This window comes from Brachyistius frenatus, unplaced genomic scaffold (assembly GCF_029030835.1).
Source record: "Brachyistius frenatus isolate BFR_SWC_R1_liver_20210118 unplaced genomic scaffold, ASM2903083v1 Contig_61, whole genome shotgun sequence".
Lineage (NCBI taxonomy): Eukaryota > Metazoa > Chordata > Actinopteri > Embiotocidae > Brachyistius > Brachyistius frenatus.
In genome coordinates this window covers 1,623,737-1,643,896 of record NW_027210660.1, presented here as the reverse complement: position 1 = coordinate 1,643,896, position 20,160 = coordinate 1,623,737, and the positions used below count along the sequence as shown (strand labels likewise).

The 20,160-nt window shown below is 39.8% G+C and overlaps 3 protein-coding genes across 6 annotated transcripts; 1 reads left to right on the top strand and 2 right to left on the bottom strand.

The window, feature by feature from the left end:
• Positions 1–796: 796 nt before the first annotated feature.
• ndufa13 (NADH:ubiquinone oxidoreductase subunit A13) lies at positions 797–4,196 on the top strand. The gene is made up of 5 exons (XM_069706180.1): positions 797–927; positions 1,491–1,569; positions 2,801–2,872; positions 2,961–3,030; positions 3,962–4,196. Exons 1-5 carry the CDS (start codon positions 834–836, stop codon positions 4,079–4,081), a joined length of 435 nt encoding a protein of 144 aa, XP_069562281.1. The 5' UTR covers positions 797–833; the 3' UTR covers positions 4,082–4,196.
• Positions 4,197–6,845: 2,649 nt separating this feature from the next.
• cirbpa (cold inducible RNA binding protein a) lies at positions 6,846–10,310 on the bottom strand. 3 transcript variants are annotated; one of them, XM_069706177.1, is made up of 7 exons: positions 10,209–10,310; positions 9,332–9,443; positions 9,083–9,189; positions 8,809–8,941; positions 8,558–8,708; positions 8,393–8,451; positions 6,846–7,794 (listed from the first exon to the last, which is right to left on the bottom strand). In XM_069706177.1, the coding sequence occupies exons 2-7, from the start codon at positions 9,429–9,431 to the stop codon at positions 7,781–7,783; spliced, it is 564 nt and encodes a 187-aa protein (XP_069562278.1). In that variant the 5' UTR covers positions 9,432–9,443; positions 10,209–10,310; the 3' UTR covers positions 6,846–7,780. The 3 variants fall into 3 exon arrangements, with proteins under 3 accessions (XP_069562278.1, XP_069562279.1, XP_069562280.1); XM_069706178.1 differs by having other exon boundaries at positions 6,846–7,132; XM_069706179.1 differs by having other exon boundaries at positions 8,830–8,941; positions 10,209–10,309.
• A 1,177-nt stretch (positions 10,311–11,487) lies between these two features.
• On the bottom strand, positions 11,488–15,815 carry LOC138625318 (midnolin-A-like). 2 transcript variants are annotated; one of them, XM_069706163.1, is made up of 7 exons: positions 15,375–15,815; positions 15,166–15,253; positions 15,012–15,074; positions 13,891–14,436; positions 13,633–13,738; positions 12,837–13,094; positions 11,488–12,059 (listed from the first exon to the last, which is right to left on the bottom strand). In XM_069706163.1, the coding sequence occupies exons 1-7, from the start codon at positions 15,623–15,625 to the stop codon at positions 11,887–11,889; spliced, it is 1,485 nt and encodes a 494-aa protein (XP_069562264.1). In that variant the 5' UTR covers positions 15,626–15,815; the 3' UTR covers positions 11,488–11,886. The 2 variants fall into 2 exon arrangements, with proteins under 2 accessions (XP_069562264.1, XP_069562265.1); XM_069706164.1 differs by having other exon boundaries at positions 12,846–13,094.
• Positions 15,816–20,160: the final 4,345 nt, after the last annotated feature.

Genomic DNA, 20,160 nt, shown 5'->3' with positions numbered 1-20,160 from the left:
AACAATAGGGGTTGTTGAATGACAGTCACGATTGCATGTTGACAAATTTTAACCAGTGCATTGATGTCAGAGAGGTTATCTGTGTCGGCCCAAAGCCAGCGACTCCTCCACTGCGTAGGTCCAAAGTTTAGCCTGATCTGGAAACGTAATGGAAGTTGGGAAGTGAGCTGGCAACAGGAAAGACAAGTTGGAAAAATCACATCCCCTCATTTGGAAAAGAAATACCATAAAATACTTCATATACATATATATATATATATATATATATATATATATTGCTTTAATTGACTACTAATTTTGCTACTAATACACCAATATTGTTGGCTGCTTTTACTTCATTCAGCGGGAGTTTGGATGCAGGGTGTTAATTGTAATGGAGTATTTATGCAATGTTGTACTTTGCAATGTTAAAATTTCTACCGCCACTGCATTGGCATTAAGGTAATCTGTCACAAACATTTGTTTGCTTGTTAATGCAGTTGTGAAGAAATCCAAGTAACTGTCAAGTATTTACCATTGACTGTATATAAAATACAGTATGTAAAATAGTTTAGCGGTTCATTTGAGGCATTTCACACTAAACATACGAAATACTAGCTACAGTATGTATTCATGTAAAGTTACTTTTTGTAAATTTACATTTAGACATTTTAGTTGAATGGTGTGTTTCTTAAAAATAAGCTATCAAGTACCGTAAATACGTAAAAAAAAAAAAAGGGAGGTTGTCATCCGGACGTGTGGGGGCGGTAGAGCGCCACGACAGCTTTCCGTACGAGAGAAGAAGAGCGGCTTCACTGACGTCACCAGCGTGTTTTGGAGAAGGCTGGAGGAAGATGGCGGGGTCCAAGGTGAAGCAGGACATGCCTCCTCCGGGAGGCTATGCGGCCTTTGATTACAAGAGAAATCTACCGAAACGAGGACTTTCGGGTACATACTCCACACACTCACCCGGCTAAATGTACAGATTTCATCTTACCAGCTCCTTAAAACGAACAGTTTACACGATATTTGCGACTTGCTAAATAAATGCTAACCGGTTAGCCTCACTGAAGGAGACCTGCTGTCTTCGGAGGCTTGTGTGTTTACGATGGTCATTGAAAGGACTCATACTTGTGTCTTTGAACAGGACAGCGTGACACTGACAGTTGTAAAGTTCACGTTATAACACCAATGAGTTGCATGGATTTATTTTTGTGTGACTGTAAATCTGTGACCCATCAGATTCTGATAAAATACTAAATATAAGAGACGAGGTGTGAGTGCTGCATAAATTAATCTGTTTACCTCTTCTATCAAAATAGGTCCTCTGTATGAGGTCACAGATTTACCTAGCCATGACTATCAACACAAATTATAATCTGTTCAAATAAAAAGCAGCTGGTTAAATGTGAGTGGGTGATTTTTTTTTATTATTTTTTTTTTTATTTTTTTATTCGTGAGGTAAAATTCAACACTGTCCTAATGCTGTAATTATTGTTTTTATTTAACAGGATATAGTCTGTTTGGCATCGGCATCGGTATCATGGTGTTTGGCTACTGGAGGCTATTTAAGTGGAACAGAGAGAGGAGGTAAGAAAACTCCTGGAAAAGTGGTTTGGCTTTTTTTCTCAAGTCGATTGTGATGTTCAGAGAGGAGCTCAAACTGGTGCCCTGTTGTCTGTGTGTTGTTTGTGTTGTTTGTGTGTTGTTTGTGTTGTTTGTGTGTTGTTTGTGTTGTTTGTGTTGTCTGTGTGTTGTTTGTGTGTTGTCTGTGTGTTGTTTGTGTTGTTTGTGTGTTGTTTGTGTTGTTTGTGTTGTCTGTGTGTTGTTTGTGTGTTGTCTGTGTGTTGTTTGTGTTGTCTGTGTGTTGTTTGTGTTGTCTGTGTGTTGTTTGTGTTGTCTGTGTGTTGTCTGTGTTGTCTGTGTTGTTTGTGTGTTGTTTGTGTTGTTTGTGTTGTTTGTGTGTTGTTTGTGTTGTCTGTGTGTTGTTTGTGTTGTCTGTGTGTTGTTTGTGTTGTCTGTGTGTTGTTTGTGTTGTCTGTGTGTTGTTTGTGTTGTTTGTGTGTTGTTTGTGTTGTCTGTGTGTTGTTTGTGTTGTTTGTGTTGTCTGTGTGTTGTTTGTGTTGTCTGTGTGTTGTTTGTGTTGTCTGTGTGTTGTTTGTGTGTTGTTTGTGCTGTTTGTGTGTTGTTTGTGTTGTTTGTGTGTTGTTTGTGTTGTTTGTGTGTTGTCTGTGTTGTTTGTGTTGTCTGTGTGTTGTTTGTGTTGTCTGTGTGTTGTTTGTGTTGTTTGTGTGTTGTTTGTGTTGTCTGTGTGTTGTTTGTGTTGTTTGTGTGTTGTTTGTGTTGTCTGTGTGTTGTTTGTGTTGTTTGTGTTGTCTGTGTGTTGTTTGTGTTGTCTGTGTGTTGTTTGTGTTGTTTGTGTGTTGTTTGTGTTGTTTGTGTGTTGTTTGTGTGTTTGTGTGTTGTCTGTGTGTTGTTTGTGTTGTCTGTGTTGTTTGTGTGTTGTCTGTCTGTTGTCTGTGTGTTTGTGTTATTTGTGTGTTGTTTGTGTGTTGTCTGTCTGTTGTCTGTGTGTTGTTTGTGTGTTGTTTGTGTGTTGTTTGTGTGTTTGTCTGTATGTTGTTTGTGTGTTGTCTGTGTGTGTTTGTGTGTTGTTTGTGTGTTGTCTGTGTGTTGTTTGTGTGTTGTTGTGTGTTGTTTGTGTGTTGTTTGTGTGTTGTCTGTGTGTTGTTTGTGTGTTGTTTGTGTGTTGTCTGTGTGTTGTTTGTGTGTTGTCTGTGTGTTGTCTGTGTGTTGTTTGTGTGTTGTTTGTGTGTTTCAGGCGTTTGCAGATCGAGGAGCTGGAAGCCAGAATAGCTCTGATGCCTCTGCTGCAGGCAGAGCATGACCGAAGGTAAGAATATAATCTGTGTGTGACTCGTTTGTTTTGTAATAAGGTGCCAACAGCCATGAATCATGTATTTACACTTGTTCTTTCCCAGGACCTTACGGATGTTGAGGGAAAACTTAGAGGAGGAGGCGATCCTCATGAAGGATGTTCCAGGATGGAAGGTAAACGGACCTAAAATGACCCTGCTGAGTGATTTTGTTTTGCTTTCTTGATTTAATTTTTTTTTTTTTTTTACTATTTTTCTGACAAAAAAATATCCCAGTCTTATTTCTGACAACCTGCCCAACAGTTTTTAATGTCGGCTTTTCGTTTATAACCAAGTTTTTTTTTTTTTTTTTTTTTTTAAATGAACACCAAGTTCTCTTAAGTGGATCTGAAATTCCATGTCCAAAATGTCCACATGAGACTGACAGGGGATTTATTTACACATATATAGGCCTTACACACATCAGGATTATTTGAATGTTTACTCTGTAACTTAACGCTGGCAAAAAAAATTTTTATACAGTAGCTAAGGTAGTGACGTGCAATGAGACGCGCAACAAATGTAAACATTTTTCTATTAGTTCCAGTTTTAAAAGCAAAAATGACAGTTTAATTGTGTGTGTATTGGTATATGTATATATGTATATAATCTAAATATATCATCCAGCACTTGTTTTGTATCGTCACTCATAAACACTGACTGTAATCCATCACTTTCGCCCCATTGGGTCCCCAGAAGGGTGCAGGCTCCGGTGACCTGTGCAGCACGTAATAGTGAGCTTTATCGGTTCAGCTTATTCCATATAATGCAGCAACATGTTTTATTTTACTCACGACTATTAGCAGCGACTGTGAAAAACAGCATTCGGCTAATGTTCAAAAACAGAAATAAAATGCATTAAATTTGGTAAAAAAAAATGATGTTCAAAATGGTATTTAGTTTAAAACTATTCAGTCACGGTCACAACTGCAGAGACGATGTTCACACATTGAAGCTTCCCAACACGGAAATGGAAATACGCGCGATACATTTTGTACTTTGGTTTGGTTGCCATCGGTGTCTGTATTGATGCAAACTGTGAGTCACTAACCCCCCCTCCCGTGCAGGTCGGTGCGAGCGTCTTCCACACAGGCCGCTGGGTCACTCCGCTGTCGGAGGAGCTGTTCAACCTCCGGCCCCGTGAGGAGCTTTTGCACAAGCGTTTCGGCTTCTTGGGGTACGTCTAATCACCACCGAGAACAACGGTGTCCCGAGCTCCATCATCCCTCGTGGCCCCGAGCAGTCGCTCAGTTCAGCTTGTAAATGTTCAATATTAAAGTATCTTTTTTTTTCTGTACCTCACTCGGTGTCACGTGCTTTTTTTTTTCTTCCAGTGAGTATAGTTTAATACCGTCAGACGGGATTGTGTCTGTTGGTGGGAATTACATCTTTAGTCTTTTACTGTATTTGAGGAGTTTTAACAGAATATTTCACCCGAGTATTTACACTATAGCATACTTTATACTTGTACCTCAATACATTTCAGACATATAACGTACTTTTTTTTCCAGTGCAAAATTTAATTAAGTTATGTATACTACTTGCCTATTAAACCAATAATAAAAAAAACAAACATAAAAATGTCTCCACTTCAACCAGCTGCAACATTTGATTACTAATTATAAAGCTGTACTTTTGATGAAGTAGCCTACATTACGCAGCAAACTTAAAACTTGTACTTGAGTGAAGATATTTTGACCTATTATTAATACATGTACAACACACAAGTGTCACTATATTTACCAGTTTGTATTGATCCACTTCCAGAGGATTAGAGTACACCTACTTCAGCTTTTGGGCACAAACTGTGCTTTGTGTACATGCGTGCGCACACGTCCGATGTTTGTGGGACGCACGAAGAGCCGGACAGTTAACTGCAGGTTGGTGCTTACAACGAGGGGCGAGGCAGAACCTCATTCTCAGCTTTACCACAGACTGTTCAGGTCCAGGAGCCTCAGCTAACTGAACCAGTTCAGAGAAATCCCCTTTTTACAAAGAGATGAAAAAGGGCCGACCTTAATCCAGGGTTTAAATTGTTGATATGGGACAAATTAACGTGAAGTCTTTTCAATTGCAGATTTATGAACCGAACATGACTTTTTTTGTATTATACTTGCACATGTAAAAACAATGAGTTTATCCTGTGCATTAGTATATTTGTTAACATAAAATTGGTCTTTGGTATTTTATTAATTTGTACAGTTGTATCCCCTCCTTTTAGTTTGATTGTTTTGAACCGCTACACCAAGATAAAATTAAAAAAAAAAAAATCATTGTATGTGAAAATGTAATAAGCAGTAAATAAAATGAGATTATTTCAATCCAATACCCAAAATTGCATAAACTAATCATTTACTGTGTGTGAGAGAGAGAGAGAGAGAGAGAGAGAAACAAGCAGTTTTTGGTTCTTTGTTCAAAAACTTTTATTTAAAAAAATATTAAATACAAAAAAGCTAAGTAGCAAAGTGTCTGTGCATTACATTCATGATACAGGTATCAGGAGTAAATCTGATAAGAAAATATTCTGAAAAGTCATTTGTCCATTTTTCTTTCACTTCATTGGATATCAATGACTTTGACTCACTGCCATAACATTTTTAAAATGTGTCTCAGGCAAGTCTATGCTTTACAAAAGCATTCAACTTTTTAGTTGGCAGGTTCCTTCATGTAGATGCTGCTTCACTGCTGCTGCATGTTGGACCTGGAACAGGGAAGTGAGACTGTAATTTGCCTGCTAAACTTGGACCGTCACAAAGAACAATCGTTTCACGTTCAAGTTCGTTGTCAAAAGATTTACCTGATGCAGCACCTGCGTTCGTCAGTGTCACCTAAAGCAAGTTACTTCACCTGCGACGAGGTCCAGTGAAGCCTCCAACAGTCAGTTCACTCTAAAGAAAAAGATCAAGACATGGATTAAGCCTGGCAACTCCTGTTTGTCTTCAGACATCACAAATAACTGCATGCAACACTATAAAATCTGAAACTCACCACTTATTCAAATATACGGGTACAAAGAGAAAAAAAAAAAAACTGAATGCAGCATAGACACCTCACACATCAATTAGGTCTGCTGTGGGACATTACTGGAGCAAATTTGAGGACTAAAGCAGTGAACAGAAGTGGACTGAGCACATTACTACCCGTGACTTAAGAGACCAGTGCTTTTTTTGGTGGACTCGGGGTGGAGCACTACAATCCAGAGGAGCTTCAAACAAACTTTTGGCTTAATGGACTTTTAAGAATCAGAATCGGGGAAGAGGCCTCGGCATGTTTGTAGGAGACATTTGAAGCAGAGGACTAAACACAGCGACTAACTTGAAGGTATTCATGGAAACAATGAGAACTGAGTTTGAAGGATGTGAGCAAAGCAAAAGGAGATTTTTACCTCACGTGCATTGGCCTACTTTCTCCACATATGACCTAGGCAAGAGAGCAGCTTTCATCTCTGAGGAGCACTTGTTGGAACACTTCACTCTCCAAGGACTTGTAGGTTTTTGAAGTAGCTGATCTCTTGAACGTAATGAAGCATTAACATGACCAGACACCAGCTGATGGTTTCCCAGCATTTCCATTTGCCACTTTTGGGGCTCAATAGGTGAGCGCAATACACTATGAAGCGGTCTAAACATTGGCTTCAATGGATGGTTTTGAACCATGTACATGATTCAATGGGCCAAAAAAACAAAACAAAAAAAACCAAGTTTAGATTTAGTTTGAAAAGTTACATTATGTCAAATGATGTGGACTTCAAATTACACCCAGTTACAGCTATCCCTCTTATCTTATCGGGAGAATTTAAACCGCCAGATTATAATTTGCCCTCCTGAGACATCCATGTGTAATTTCAGAATTTTGAGCTGGTGACTTGATTCTCACACAGCATTACATGTGAGCCCGCAGCTCAACTAAACTTCCCCCATGCGGTAGTTTTTAAAGGCAAAGGAATCAAGATTATTTTCCACAGTCTGTTTAATAGGCTCCATGAAGCCAAACTGACAAAGAAAAAAAATGTTGATCATACAAAGAACATAAAGTACAAAACTGTTCCCGGGTGAGATATTACTTTGGGGAAACGTAGTTACATTTTTCGATCACTTTAAACAAGATTAGTCCATTTAACAGCACATTTAAAATGCAGATGTTGAGCAGAGCACAGAAGATACCTTGGACAGACTGTAGCATGCTGCAATTTGCAACTTCATGAACAGCCGGCCACTTCGGATGTGTAGTTCACCAGTCTGAAAGGAATTCACTCTTTTGGGAAATTGAACACAGGAACCTCAGCTAAACTAACTTTTTTTTTTGTTAATAGTAGTAAAAGGAATTTAGCATAAAATCCCCCCAAAAAGTCTGTTTCGGAGTAAATGGATCCATTTCCTCACTCAGTTTAAAACCTGGCAGGAGGTAGGTCAGTCGCAAAGACTGAGAGGGGAAATAAGGAAACAAAAATAAGCCCCATCGGATATTTCAATATAAAAAAACTAAACAAGGAATCGAATCAAATCAGGAAACACTTTAACGTGCTGGACAGAGTCTGCAGCGATGGTAGTGGCTGTTCAATGAAAAGCCATGTGGAGAGCCATTGTCTGGTCCCCAAATTGGGACTTCACAGTACTAATCAGATTACACAGATGCCTTTTAGTTTAACGATCTTTGAGGAATAAGATGCCCAATCAAGCAAGGCAAAATTTCTGGAACTGTAAATTGTAACATGGTTTGTTAAGGAATGACCAAAACTCATGGCTACATTTTTTCTTTTTAAAGATGCTGAGCTACTACAACAGAACTACAAAACTAAGGTCAGCAATAACACGTGGACATTTTTCTTGAGGAGCGCATCTTTGAAATACAGCCAGCCAAGTGATGATCTTGAATCAGGGAGATGTTTACTCGTGTGCAGCTGAGGATAAGAAGTGGGCACACAGGTAAAGACACTTAAAGTTCCAACACTAGAGTTTCACAAAATCCCCCTCAACCCACCAGACAGTCTAAACCACCCCCCCTCCCTTTCTTTTTGCATAAGGGGCTCCATCAGCTGAGATATGAGAAACTTCAAAATAGGTGACATTCAGCATTTGCTAAAGTGTCTCATAGTTTGCCAGCCTCTTTATCAGAGTGGGGCGTGGGCTAGCAAAATTTGGAAACCGTATACAAAGGGGCATCGACTTGGGCTCAGGTACCATACTGAAGGGCATACGTGGGACACGTTTTCATGTTGGGGCTGTGAATTGGTTTGAAAACGATGTTTGAGGATGTTTGTGAAGAGGTGTCGAAAGAAAAAGAAAAAGAAAAGAAAAAAAAAAAAAAATCACAGCTTGCCACCAACAATATACACTCAATAACTAGTAGGTTGTTATAGTATGAGTGTATTCATTATAATAGCATTGCACTATAATCAGTGTCTAAATGCACTTTCAGTAAGTGTTATATTAGATTTTGAAAGAGACAGCCCCAACATAAGCCTACATACACTGCAAACGCTCGTCATTCATGCTTACCATAGCTGTCATACCCATCGCGGTAGGATGTAGAGCGGTCACCATATCCACCCTGACTCCTGTTAACAGAACAGAGAAGAGGTCCTTAATTCATAGCACTGGATTACATCAATCTTGCACTGTCAAATGGGTCTCCACTCACACCTATGACTTAATTTTCCTTACCTATTTTCTCTGTAGCCACCTGAGGAATATCCTCCACTCCTGTATCCACTGCTGCCACCGCCGCCACCACCGAAGCTCCTTTCTCCACCACTGAAGCCTCTGTCACCATAACTTCTGTCACCATAACTTCTGTCACCATTGTATCCACCGCCTACAAAAATGAAGAGATGGCTGGTAAACAAGGTGAAAAGCCACCAGTAAAATGTTGGAAATGTTATAAAGAAGTTGAGGTGAGGATTGCCAGTCCTCACCTCGGGAGTAACCACGTCCACCTCTCCCACGGGTCCCGCTAAATCTGCCGCCGCGTGGTCCTGATCCAAACCCTCCTCTGGAGCGTCCGCCTTTCCCTGCCTCATCCACCCGAATGGTCCGGCCATCAAGATTCTGCAACAACAATGTTGGATTTATTTATTTAATGGCCTTCTTATATAAATGCAGAATGAGACAAAAGAAAAATGAGTTGAATCATTCAGATAAAAAAATAAATAAAAAAATAAAAAAAAAAGAACAAACGAGTGTATTTACCTTGCCGTTCATGCCGTCCATTGCATCTTTCGCATCTTCAGCGTTATCGTATTTCACGAAGCCGAAACCACGAGATCTCCCCGTCTCTTTGTCTCTGATCACATCCACTAATGGAGGGAAAACACGGATTTAAATCACATGCTAATGCAAATTGCGATTTTAAAAATCAATTTAATATAGTGACCATACCAAAAATATATATATATTAATAATAATAATAATAAAAACGAGCCAAGAAGCGGAATTAACCTTTTTCGATGGTGCCGTATTTGCCGAAGGCTGCAGCCAGAGACTCCTCGTTGGTTTCGAAGCTCAGACCTCCGACGAATAATTTACCCTCGTCCGACATCTTTAGGTGTACCTACAAAACAAAACACCACAAATCACTAAAAAGCAAACACGCGTTTTACATAAATCGGTACCAATCGCGCCTGAAAACGCTGGAACAAACACGGTCAGCTGTTCAGGCAACGCCAAAAAGTAGGTCACCGGAACAGCTCCGCGAAATGGACATTATTACGCACGTATTTTACGCCGCAGCTTCCTTTTAATTTTTTTGCAACACATTCATTTGAAAATAACCCTTTAAAAAAAAAAAAAAAAAAAAAAAATGTGGAGGTAAATTACGTGAAGCACCACCAATAATAAAGTCCAGGTCGAGCCAGGCCTGAGGCCCGTAAACGTGGTGCGGGTTTCATTAGCGGATTAGCTAGCCAGCTTTTTTTTTCTCTCGGCGCCATTTTGTAGCACCGACCTCCTTCACTTTTGTTTCGCTGACCATCTTAGCAGCGTTAGCTCGAAATGCGGCTACACGCCTGGTTACATAACGGGTCCGACATAACGGGTCCGATTAAAAGAAAGAAGAAAAGAAAAAAAAAAAAAAAAAAAGCGTTTAAACTCAAATTTTAATCCAAGAAAAATAAAATAAAATGCATAACGGTTTTAGCGCGTGCTGCGGCCTCGTCCTTTATAATGCCTTCAAACGTAATAAGATCGCGTTACAAAAAAAAAAGTCTTAATTTTCCATTTAAACGCCACGTCGACAGTAAACATGTTTATCACGCGCGGCAAACTGAAACACGCGTGTAGTTTAACAACAAAACAACGCCGTGATAAATGTAATCACCTCTTTCCTCGGCTGATGATATCGGATGTCTGGCGCGCGGAGCTGCAGGTCGAGTGAGGGAGGAGGTGACGAGCGCTCCGCTTTTCAATGCGCTGCTCGCTCTTCTTCTTCTGCTGCTGCTGTTTGGCGGCAATACCGAGAGCTCGTACCGCCACCTGCTGTTCGGGGTGGTGTAACAACAACACGGGCTTTTCAGGGTATGGCGCTTTAAAATTGAATTGCGTGCGCTTCTTTCGCATTCTTTTGTCGTCTCCTTCGTAGACCGTCTCCCAGTTGTTGTTTTTTTTGTTTGTTTTTTGTCATAGCGTGTATTTATAAGCAATAAAGTGTGTTTTGAACGCCATGTGGAGGCGGTATAGAGAAGCATCCGTGTATGAAACTGAAGCCCAGACAGACGTCGTTTCAGCTCTGCTACATGCAGTTAAAGGTGCATATTAACATTTTGGGAAATGTGCTTTTTGCTTTGTTATTGAGAGCGAAATGAGAAGAATCATAGGACTGTCATATATCATAAGATAAATGGCAACATTGTACATGAAATAAATCTCAAAAATAGTAAAACAATACTGAACTGTAACTGGTAGGTTACATATGTAACCCTTAATATAGTTAAAATAGACAAAGCATAAAGTATGAGGTACCCTGACTTAGACATTTTAATACAACAATAATTTGTATAATGTGCACCTCTAACATGCCCTCACAATATAATCCCAGGAGCAGATATAAGGTTAGCAATAACACTCAAGCAAACGGGAAGGCTTTTCCAAATCGGTAAAATATTTTTGTATCCACATGGGCAGCCAAAATGTGGGATTAAGGCTCATCATAAATATTTACTGGTTCAGTTCTCTGTATCACACAAAATAATGCAGAGAAGTGAGAGCCTTCCTCCTTGTTTTCAACCATCACCCTCCTCTCAGGTGCTTAATATCATGCAAGCATGTGTCTCTCTCCATAAACCTCCGGCACACCTGAGTGAGGCTGTGGAGAAATGTAAGACACCCAATGTCTGAATGACAAAAACACTTTAACAGATGAAGGCAACAATGTTATATATTCCATGTCTGAAAAAGGCTTGACTCATGAATATGTCAAGATTTTTCCTTTTTCTTTATTTTCTGCATATCTTTTTCCTTCTTGTGATTATATTTTAATATGGCATAAGAAAAACATTTTAAAAGAACAGTCTCTGAACAGAACAAAACACACTATTTACATTCAGGACTTGTACAGTTAAGGCATTGAAATACATAAAGAAATAGACAGAAGGAGTGCCTTGACAAAACACCAATATTTATAACATGAAAATATACATTACAACTTTTTGTGACTTATGCTACATACTGCAACAAAGAGGGCAGCTGTCACTGAAAGACACACTCAGGTTACATATCATGCTCAGTACTGTGACCGCTGCTGGAATAAGACTCCTCAGATTTTTTTTTTTTTTTTTTTTTTTTTTTTTTTTTTTTTAAATGACCATAGTGTAAAAATTCTAATAAAGCATCTCCCGCTTTAGTGGCACTGAATGCACTCTACAGAAACTTTACTTACACCACAAGGTCAGAGGTCATCTTTAGTTTCCATGACAGGAACTGTCTGGTCATCAGGGGAGGTGCTCTTGCTCATCAGAAAGGTGGCATCACAGTGAGAGGATCTTTTTTTGTCCAGAGGACTAGGGACGATAGTGGCGGTGCGGGTGTGGGCGAGAGGTTTGTGAGAGGTGCGAGCTCCTGCGCGTCCGCCTGCGAAGGCGCCTCTGGTGCATCAGAAGCTGCAAGTGCTCAAGCTTACAGTGCAATGTTTGATTTTCCTCTGTGGATGAGTGCAGCGGGTGAGTGACGTCACCTATAAGAGAAAGAAGACAAGACATGTTAGACATGATGCAGTGTCCTGTCATGAATTATTACATTTACCACGAGCAATATATCTATGGACATTTTTGATAAAAGCAAAACAATATTTTATACTTTCTAATTTTCAGTCGTTTAACTCCCATGCACAGAAGAAATATGAAATTCAAAAAAGCCCAAGCTGATATTGTCAAATGCCTTGTTTTGTCCAATTAACAGTCCAAAGCCTGATGGAATTTACTGTTGGAGCATGACAAAGAAAAGCAGCAAATTAAATGATTAGAAACTGATTAGCAAATAGGAATTCTTCTTTCGATCTAGCAATATTTTCAGGTCTAATCAGAACAGGAAACATGACCAATGCATAGAATTATACTGAAAATAAATCAACACAGAAAGCAATCAAAGCTATCAGGAAATCTGAAAACTGAAAACACATTTCAGACGTGATAACAAGAAGGAAACAGGAATGTAAATTGACACTGCAGTGACTGCAGGCTAATGCATAAACTCCCTGTTAATTTAGTTACACCAGTCCTTGCTCTCACCTCAATGGGGTGAGACTAAACATGGGCCTCACAACTCAGAAAGTTTGGTCTGTGCCATTCAGCAATCCTGGACTTCAACTGTGAGTAAATGTGGGCGTGTTTGATTTGACAGTGGCTTGAAAAACTCTTTGTTTAAACTCTTCTATAAGCCGACTTTCTGTCTCTGAAGTATATACAGTACAACTATTTGCATGATGGTCTCAGTCTACTGTGGGTTGACTGACCTGACTGACCTGGAGCTTTATTGAGGTGCTCTGTCCTCTGGTTCAATGGTGGTCTACTTCTTGCTTTGCTGGGCTCATCTGCGGAGAGCAGCGGGCTGACTTGAAGGTTTGAAGCAGGACAATGATGAAGAGGAAGAGCAGTTGGAGCCTCCTGGTGGTGGTAGGCGGCTTTGAGGAGGTCATTGAGGATCTGGAGAATGATGGCAATGCCACGTCGAGGATGACTGATGCCGCTCTGACTGCAGGGGGCCAGTGTGCCTGGAGGAAGAGGGGGATGAGAAGAAGAGGTAAGGGAGGATAATAGTGGATTAAAATGAACAAGAACAAAGTGAGACAGAAAATCCTATTTCTAATATCTAAAGCTATTTATTATCTTTCCCCTGCCTCTCTCCTTCAGACTTACACTCCCTACTGCTCATTGACCCAAACTCTCTTTTTCAAATGAACAATTAGCTATTTATCTTTGTCATATCATTTTCATTTAAACTGCATTTAGGATTTACTAAAAAAAGTCTTTACATACTGAAAATGTTTCGGTTTTGGACTGATGGTCAAATTTGGACAACTGGAAATTAATGTTAAAATTTTTCAAAATCATTTCCAACTATTTCTATTTTATAAACGCAAAATAGACAAATTTATTGATAATCGTATTAAAACACAACTTAGCTCCTGTTAATTAACCCTGAAAGAACAGATCTCTGTGCAGTTTTATTTTTTCTTAATATTCAAATGTGAGGTGTCTGACTGATCCAGCAGTTAGATTGTTGTGTTGTCTTCACAGCTGAGGACTTACCAGAAAAAGTCCCAGAGAAGACGCCTGGAGAGTGGCTCACAAAACTTTCTATGACGGCTCCTGGCTGCTTCGACAGCTCTGCAGTGGACGAGGCATTAACATTACTCTGTGGGGAAAATAAATATTGGTAAAAAGAATGAGATAATAATTCAAACTCTTTGAAATGATTATGTAAATTTAGTTACATGTTAATAGTGGTGAAACCAGGATGAATTGTGATATTTTGTATTGACTGCTGCAGTAGTGCATGTATCTAACCTCTATGAAGGTTGAGGCTGGCGCTGGGCTCTGGGGTCCTGGGCTGGAGCCGGTGGGACAAGTTGAATAGACTGGTGCGGTTGCTTGGAGTGGAGAGCTGGGATGTGGACAACCAGAGGGCAAAGACGGGGTTGAAAGACCCCGGTGAGATGTGAGCACAGAGTGGGAATAAGGCTTATGGCAGTTCCCAGCTGGGACACCAGTGGATGAGAGAGAGGTGGGTTCTGCTGAGGGAATTCTGGGTCTCTGACTGCTAAACTGGATAGAGGGTAAAGAGTCAGGGGAGTCCAGGGCTGGAGGGGCAAGTGAGGTAGAGGATCCTGTGGTGTTGGTGGAGGACCATGCCGAGGCAGAGCTGCGGTGGCTCATGCCGCCGGCCGTCAGAAGGCCAGTGTGAATCTCATTACTGCTCTGTGCCCTCGAGTCCAGGTCCTGCTGCAGCTCCTTCACATCCTGTGCAGACAGCTGGAGATGCACATACATCACATGGGCACCAATTCCAAGGTTAATGGTCAGAGGTGAGCGCCCAGACAGGAAGTCATTGATCTGCAGGACAGTCAGGAGAGAAGCACATCAGATTTCATTTTTACATCCTTTAGATTTCAGATATGGTGAACCCACATGGAGGGAACGGAGAAGCAGCTGGTCTATCTAATTACAGCACAACCAAACAAAAACATGTTGTATTATTAAAGACAAAAGTCATCAAGGATGTATTGGGTATCATCCATGTATTATTTCCTGTATTTCTCCTGTATTAACACTTTAAAAGGCAAGACTGGGGTACTTTGCCATTAAAAAAAAGGAAAGTACCACACAGAAATAATTAATGAATGCCGATCCATAAATGAGATTTGATTTGATGAAGATTACAGGCTAACTTAAAAAAAAAAATTGTTGGCACTTTCGCTATACCTCATCTTTAGTAAAGTCTGTAACTGTATGTGTGGGTGTTGTTGTATAACTGTCAGTAATCAGATGACGTGTTTACTGCCTTAGCGGATGACATGATGCAATTATGTTTGCATGTGTATACATGTTTTTAAGTTTTCTTTTCCCTGAATCACACACTCATTTCTGTTTTTATGTTACATGCCACAAGACATAAATAAAATTCTTACCTGGACTTCTGTTAAACTTTCCAACATGTCCGTCAAAGTCCTCTCAGCTTTGGCTGTCGAGCACTGTGACAGTAAAAACAGAACAAAACAGCTCTCTAGAAGTCTGAATACACATGTGTGGCCAATATTAGAGGATGTGCATTGGCTTACTTACAACTAAACCAGCTTCAACAACCGGGACCAGGGTCAGTTTGCTGCCATCCGTGACACCCAGGTCCGACAGCTTCCCTGCAGTCAGGTGCCTGATATATAACCCACGTGGAATAAAAAAAAAAAAAAGGATCAATTCTAAATCACTCGGTGCATTAAAAATACAGCCGATTAAATTGAAGTGCAGAGGATGCAGTATTACTTAAAACGCACCTGTCTTTATGCAATAAGACGATTCTGTCTGTGTGCAGTCTGAGGTTTTGGGAGATACGCGTCCTCAGGCCCTCCACAGTCTCTCCCCGGGGGACGGTGAGCTCCAACGGGCTACCGGTAGTCGAGTTAATGGATAAACGCATGGAGGGTTGACCAGAGGAGACTCCAGCCCCGCAGCCTGCAGACTGGGAAGAAGAGAAACTACAGAGACCCCGCTGCTGCTGCTGCTGCTGCTGCTGCTGCTGCTCCATTCAGAAAAACAAACTCTGAAATGTCCGCTTTTAAATCAGATTCTGGTCGGTGGGATCAAGAGAGGCGAGATGCTGCGGTGTTTTTTTTCTTTTCGGTGTTGTTTTTCATTCCTCTTCGGTGTGCAGTATCTTGGAAATGAACATAAATGAACGGTACAGGCTGCAACTGCTCCTCTCCGACTGTGACCGACGCAGCTCTACTCCGCTGTGCGTAAAATCCCCACAACCCTGTCAGAGTAAACTCCGCCCATCTGGGAACACACAGCCAATCAACAAGAGCCACAAGACCATTGGGACCTGATTATCCAATCAGCGGGTACTTACTCCCACACGGTTCCACCCTGTTTTGTGCCTAACTCACCATTCATAAATGATGCAATCCGCACAGCACATTTTTTACAGAATGTCATCGTATCATCATGTCAACAAAATTGTAATCTCCATTGTAATCTGTAAAATTTTAAATGTCTGGGGATTATTCCCAATGTTTAATGTTTACCAGAGAAAAACTCAATTATAAATAAAACACTTTATGTTTATATTTGACCTCCTATGATAATCATAATATCTGAGTTTACTTTTAATGTGTAAAAAATGACTGACTCTGTGGCCTAAAAGCAGTATCGCCTACTTATCGTGTCAAACTATGAGTTTAATGAATATATGAATATAAAAACCTGCATGACAACCTACTAAACGTCATCAAGAATGTATTGGACTGGAGTATCAAACATGCGGTTTAATTTCATAACAATTTTGGGAATTAGTCTAAAACTCTGGATAAACTTTGGGCCACAGCATGCTTTTATTGAAATGAGACCTGTATGTGTGTGAGTAGCTAAAATGCATGCAGCTTCTGTAAAAACTACCTCTACAGCTGAAAAATCTTAATTCCCTTTATTTCTATTTTCAATTGGGATTATATTTGGTACAGACTTTAAAAAAAAATCAGAGACAAATAATGTGCTATACATGTAAAATGTACTCCCAATATACAAAACAATAACTTTATTATAATTTCCTGCTTGAAATCACTTTAAAGCTACAATATTAAGACACAGTTTGGTTACCCTGGGAATGTAATGGAAAGTCAAGTACAATTCATGAAGCCTGTGTGGGTTAAAATGATAACTCCTCTAAGAAATGTTTCTTGGGTTAAATTCTTATTAAAAAAAATGCATTGATTCATTCATTTTCTTAACCTTGTTTTTTTCTTTTTCTTTTAAAGGTCACATAGGTGCCTGATCCTGTCACAGCAAGCAATGAGCTGAAGGCAGGGAAACACACTACATGGACACTCACATATGGATGCTGTATTGTATCATCTTTCAGCCAGTGGCAGGAGACGCTTTCAGAAAGCTCCTATACCTCTTTGTATTCTGCAGTCTTTCTCATTCCCTGCTGTTTAGTATTCATGTCCCACCTTTGGTCCACAGCCGGATCTCGGGCTGCACCTGTCACATGATGCACAGCGGAGAGAACCGGGCATGGAGTAAAGTGACGTAGGAAGACGGGGAGGGCAGAGAAATGCAGCTAATATGTGTGTCCTCACAGCAGCTAAAAATAGCTGCAGTCACAACACCCCCTGTTTTATAGCCTGCGTCACTCCACTCCCATATGACCTGCCTCACCTCAAACCCTCACTCTCATCTCTCCTATACCCGTCATAGTGTTTGTATCTTTTCTCTTTGAAAACAACCTCTTCAGCATGAGAGAGGTTCCTTTACTGTTCTGTGTTCATCCATAGCTGTTTCTGTAATTATTTTCATCTCTATGTTGCTTTCTCTTTGTACTAGCATCTTCAAAGATTAATGCCCCAGAAATATGAAATAATTTTTTTTAAATTACTGTCAATTACTATGCACAATAAATTAAGTTTAAAAGCAAAATTTCATGTTAATCTTTGTTGAACTTCACTGGAATACAAAAGGACTCCCACGTTGACACTGACTGGTCTTTTCTCTTTTCAAAGAACTCAATGTCCTGGTGATATTTTAATAAAGATCCTGTCTGTCCTCAGCCTCCTGCTCTCACTTCTGCCACTCCAGCATTTCACTGAGATGGGCGAGACAGGAGAGGCTGCTACTTTACATTCTTCGAGCCTCGCTGAGAACAATTCCACAGGATGTCCTGCTCTTCAGAGCATGCACAGACGCAGCGCTGACGTCAACCATCCAGCAACACACACACACACACACACACACACACACTGCACTCATCCTCTCCTTCACATTCCTCCCACCCCTGCACGGCCTCTCCTGGCATCAATTCCCACATGTTTCAATCCTGTGGTATGTTACACCTTACAGTTCCTGGAATGTTTGAGATAAAACAAGCATATGTGAGGAATTTGTTCCTGAATATTTCAACAAGAATGTAATTGATAGAATGAACACATTAAACTGCTGTTACATAGTGTGAAATACAGAAGCAGAGATGATCTAGGACATGAATGTGCTTCATTTTAACTGCATTACTTTGTATCCGTTATTGGATGAAAATCTGAATTATTATCTTTAGCTCAGCCATGTATATAGCAGAGGATACCACCTGTCCAAAGGATTTATGAAAAGGCTCTGTACAATTCACCATAGATGCATCCAGAGTTCCTGAGCCAGGCCACTGAGCACCCAATGAACCTGGTTATAGGCATTTATGGAGGAACTTTGAAAATAAAAACTCTAAAAATGATCACATGTCACATATTTAGTTCCTAAATAATAATAATAAATAATGAATTGGATGCTTATCATTTCTGAAGACTTGAAAGCTGAAAGAAGAAATTATTCCTCTTAAAGACCTTAGGTTGTATCAACACATTATAAAATGCACAGTTGCTCGATTTATTTTCTCTTTGGCCAGTAGTTCAAGGTGGCCAATGCTAGCAGGATGTCAGAAAGTTTTCCTTCTAAAACCCGCTTAGTTCTTAATTCATGGACAATTAAATTTAACTTCTGATGAGGGCTGAGCTTTGAAAGTAAAGCAAGTGAACAGTTTTTCTTGATGTTGAGTGTCCGTGCTGTGACAGCTGGATGGAAACCGACCAGTTAGCTCTATGATGATATAACAACATCATCAGCATACATCTGAAAACCATGCTGCACGATTTGGGAGAAGTGTGCCGAGGACGGAGCCCTGTGGAAGTCCTGTGTTACTGTTGAAGAGAGATAATTCATTATTGTTAGTAAAAACACACAGTTACAAAGACAACACAACACACATGCCATGCAAAGACATTTACTCGACCTGATAAAAAGTATTTGACTCCAAATGTTTTTACAGGTCAATCAATGTGATGCACAAAATTAGGAAGTTAAATCTGATCCATCTGATCAATACATTCAAGATTGTATCCTTGGTGTTACACTGTAGCCACTGATAAAAACATAGTTAGTGGAGAAAATCTAAAAAGACTCAAATGTCCCTGAGTGCGACAATATTTTGAACGCCATTCCAATCAGGGAAGTGCTTTCAAAGAGTATTGACATCTATTTTAATATCAAGATAAGTTTTGTATTCAGGGGCAATAACTTCACTCTAAATGTACAACACCCATAATATCCCTATTAAATGTTTGCATATATTTATAGGCAAACTTTATTTGTGCTTTTCTCAGAAACTGTGCTCACAGTGGCTGCATTATTTTCCTCTAAAGTATATAAACAAGTCCCAAAAGTCTCTGACTTTTTGAGGATTTAGGGCCTCATTTGCAAGCGGAAAATGGACTGGAGATCTTAAAATGTTCCAAAATTAGGCTGGAATATAAGATATATTGCTTGAGAATACATGAAACGACATAATAATTTACACAGAAATGGCAAAGTATCAGTGCAGTATGCTTTATCATGTCAGTTGACTCCAGTGAATAAACACATTCAGGTCATTGTAGTTGCTTTGAACTGATTCCCTCAGTTGAATAAAATCTCTGGTCATGTGCTGCCATTTCTGTTACTCAATCTGTTCCAGCTTTGAACCAATTTTTCAAAAGTTTTTGGAGGAAGTTTTTTTGCGCAGAAACAGAAAACTAGTTCTTCAGATGTCCAACCGTCCACCTGCTTTCTGTTATCATACAGCCGCAGATTTGATCTCCTGCCACTCTGGTGGTGAGGCAATCTCTGTTTGTGCAACACATTTCTACATCACACAGGAAGCCACAATACAGAGGTTAGAAATGAAAACAATGTTTTGGGATTAGACACTGGGTGTCAAAATGGTAGAAAATATGCAAGCAAAACAATTAAATTATTTAATTGGATCAAAATTATAAACAAATTGTTAAAAAGGTGGACTATCTTGGCCATATTTAGTGCATTTAGCAGCAGTTGTTGTGAGTTAAATCACTTAACTCAAATCATTAGCTAGACCTGCATCCAAAGTGCAGCAATCAGACAATTAATTCATTTTATATAATAATGTGCTAATAACAGATACACTTCAATAAGGGAAACAATGGTTCAGAGCTTTGACTTTCGTAGACAAACAGGGTTGAGAAATGTTCCTGAGCAGCATAAAAACAAATACGATCCGGATCTACA